The sequence below is a fragment of the Wasmannia auropunctata genome, unplaced genomic scaffold (genome assembly GCF_000956235.1).
Source record: "Wasmannia auropunctata unplaced genomic scaffold, wasmannia.A_1.0 LD336057.1, whole genome shotgun sequence".
NCBI lineage: Eukaryota > Metazoa > Arthropoda > Insecta > Hymenoptera > Formicidae > Wasmannia > Wasmannia auropunctata.
Window position 1 is genome coordinate 541,475 of NW_012026833.1, and position 2,370 is coordinate 543,844.

The window sequence follows — 2,370 nt, forward strand, 5'->3', positions numbered from 1 at the left end:
CCTGATTCGCAAAATTAACAAAGTTATAGGCCGGTACTTGTAATCGATTCTTATATTTAAGATCGTCTTAAGTATAGGATCGTCTTAAGATTTTACAATTAAGCCAATTAGCATCCGCCATATTAGCATCTTAAGACGTTACTTAAGACGGCTTCGAAATAAAAACCGACTTATGAATACCGGCCATAGCACTTGATAGAGAGTAGTCTCAATCTATGTAATCAGTACAAAATGCTTTAAACGCGTTTTTCTCGAAACCACGTTTTTCAAATTGGTACCCATAATATCTCGAAAACCAATTGACTAATCAATTCGGGCTTGTGCATGCATCTTCAACATATGCGTGGCTATAGCCCCTACCTCGATCAAGTCAAATTATGTTTTTGTTAAATTTTTACAACTCTTTAAAGTTGGAAAAAATGATAAAAATCGAAAATTAATTTTCAAAGTAATGTCAATTTTTAAATTTTTAATATTTTATTTATGTTCTGGTACCAGGTATAGTCAAACTTTATACTAATTGAAAATTTCTTTGATTTTTTTGTATTAAATGAGTAGAACAGCCGGAATTATGGGTACCGGACCAATCTTTTTTCTTCATGACCTCAGTATATATATTGTATATAGCGCTTATTTATAGTTATATTTAAATACAAATATTTTGAAACATGCTTGAAATATGTACAAATATGTAGGACAAACTTTGTCCCAAAAAACTTTATACTTTCTTTTAAAAAAATTCGTAAAAATAGCATAAAAATTTGTCCTCTAGACTAGAATACCCCCTTAAATATATTAATTTAAAGTACGATAATAATTTCAATCGTCACAGCATTGGTTTAAAACTTGCGCGCAACATTTTTTTAAAAGTCATACAAGTTTAAATTTTGCTGGAGTATGTCACATCTAGTACGAAAAGTTAAAAAATATTAAAATTTATTTTAAAAACATTTTTCAATTTTTTAAATAACTTTATTGATCTGATTACAAATATGGATCTATTAACATTGAATAGTCATGAATCATCACAAAGTGTCATTTTATGAAAATCTTTAGAAATCACTAAAATATTTTGATAAGTCTCCGAAATTATACTAAAAAATTTTCTGAAAATTCTGCAACGTGAAGAACATTTTCAGGAAAATTAATTTTTAGTCTTTCAGAGAAATTCAGAGAAACTTTTTCACCGGGGTTTCCTGTGTGAAAATTTATATACAATTATTTCATTGTATATTTCGTTCCATTGGTCCACCAAGTTTTGACTAATATTTTTACAAAAGGTAAGATCGATTTCGTTCAATTTAGTACATTTTGTAAAAAGTTGAAAACATATAGCAGGTGTCACGGAATCCAAGCTCATCAAGTTTAAGGATTTTAAATTTTTACACAACGCTAGTGTTTCCAAATCACGCTTATTGAGAGTTTCATACTGATCAGAATAGCTCAAGTCGACTTTTTCCAGGCGTTGACAGGAGGAAAACAATCTACTGAAGGCACTACTCCTGTCACAATTATAATCCTTTATCCAGCATCTGTAAACAAAAACCAATACGATTATAGCAATTGCATGCAAAAAAAGATAAGCATATAAATTTCAAAAAAGAATACGATATGTTTTAAAAGAAACACTTTCACATACGTACCCAGAAAAATTTATTTCTATCAAATTCTTACAATCGGCAAGAGCATAAATCTCTTGCGATGTAATAGAGCATTGCATTAAATTTAATCTTTCCAAATTGAGGCAATTTTTTAATTCTATAACGACTGCAGTATCTATGTTTAAATCCGTATTTGCTAAATTTAAGTCACGCATCTGTCGATTTTTCTGTAGTATTTCACATAAAGTATTAGATTTTAATGATGTAATATTTTCAAGATGTAAACGTTCCAAAAACTGTAAATTTTTTAGGTATGAAATACCTTCGAAATATAGGCAATTACAACCATTTAGATCCAATTCTAAAAAATATATGTATAATATTATAATTATGTTTAATTTACCAGTAATCATAACAATCACAGAGTTATATATGTACGTACCTTTCAAATTTTTGCATATTTCTGAAATATCACCCAGAAGTCCAGAATAAAAGACATATCTGCAGCGACTTAATCGTAAGTATGTTAAATGTCTGCAGCAAGTTTTTATAAATTCACTAAAATTCGGAGCATAAAATTGGCAATACGCCAGATCCAACTGTAGTAAATGTTTACATCTAGGTGCAAAGTAATCAAATAACTGACGGATATTTATATGCATATATGTTAGGTGTATATTCCGTAAGTTCAAACATTTGTACAGCAGAGGATCACGTGATAAATAATTGAAGCGCTTATTGACTCTGCTCATGCGACTTAATGACGTCA

The 2,370-nt window shown here is 29.4% G+C and overlaps 2 protein-coding genes across 3 annotated transcripts in view; both read right to left on the reverse strand.

Moving 5' to 3' along the window:
• Positions 1-950: 950 nt before the first annotated feature.
• LOC105450692 (F-box/LRR-repeat protein 13-like) lies at positions 951-2,341 on the reverse strand. Of its 2 annotated transcripts, XM_011690644.1 has the most exons (4): positions 2,044-2,341; positions 1,924-1,962; positions 1,644-1,828; positions 951-1,532 (listed from the first exon to the last, which is right to left on the reverse strand). In XM_011690644.1, the coding sequence occupies exons 2-4, from the start codon at positions 1,948-1,950 to the stop codon at positions 1,184-1,186; spliced, it is 561 nt and encodes a 186-aa protein (XP_011688946.1). In that variant the 5' UTR covers positions 1,951-1,962; positions 2,044-2,341; the 3' UTR covers positions 951-1,183. The 2 variants fall into 2 exon arrangements, with proteins under 2 accessions (XP_011688946.1, XP_011688945.1); XM_011690643.1 differs by having other exon boundaries at positions 1,644-1,962.
• LOC105450742 overlaps positions 2,337-2,370 on the reverse strand; it is a 10,385-nt gene continuing 10,351 nt past the window's right edge. The window contains exon 13 of the mRNA XM_011690729.1: positions 2,337-2,345. Within this exon, the coding sequence (XP_011689031.1) occupies positions 2,337-2,345 (9 nt within the window). The remainder of the gene's footprint in view (positions 2,346-2,370) is intronic.

Bases quoted from the DNA above. Each gene is read 5' to 3' on its own strand.
- LOC105450692 (XM_011690643.1), bottom strand. From the start codon at position 2,263: ATGCATATAAATATCCGTCAGTTATTTGATTACTTTGCACCTAGATGT. The intron at 1,963-2,043 runs GTACGTACATAT...TATATTTTTTAG, and splicing joins AATATGCAAAAATTTGAAAG to AATTGGATCTAAATGGTTGT. The intron at 1,533-1,643 runs GTACGTATGTGA...TTTTGTTTACAG, and splicing joins ATAGAAATAAATTTTTCTGG to ATGCTGGATAAAGGATTATA.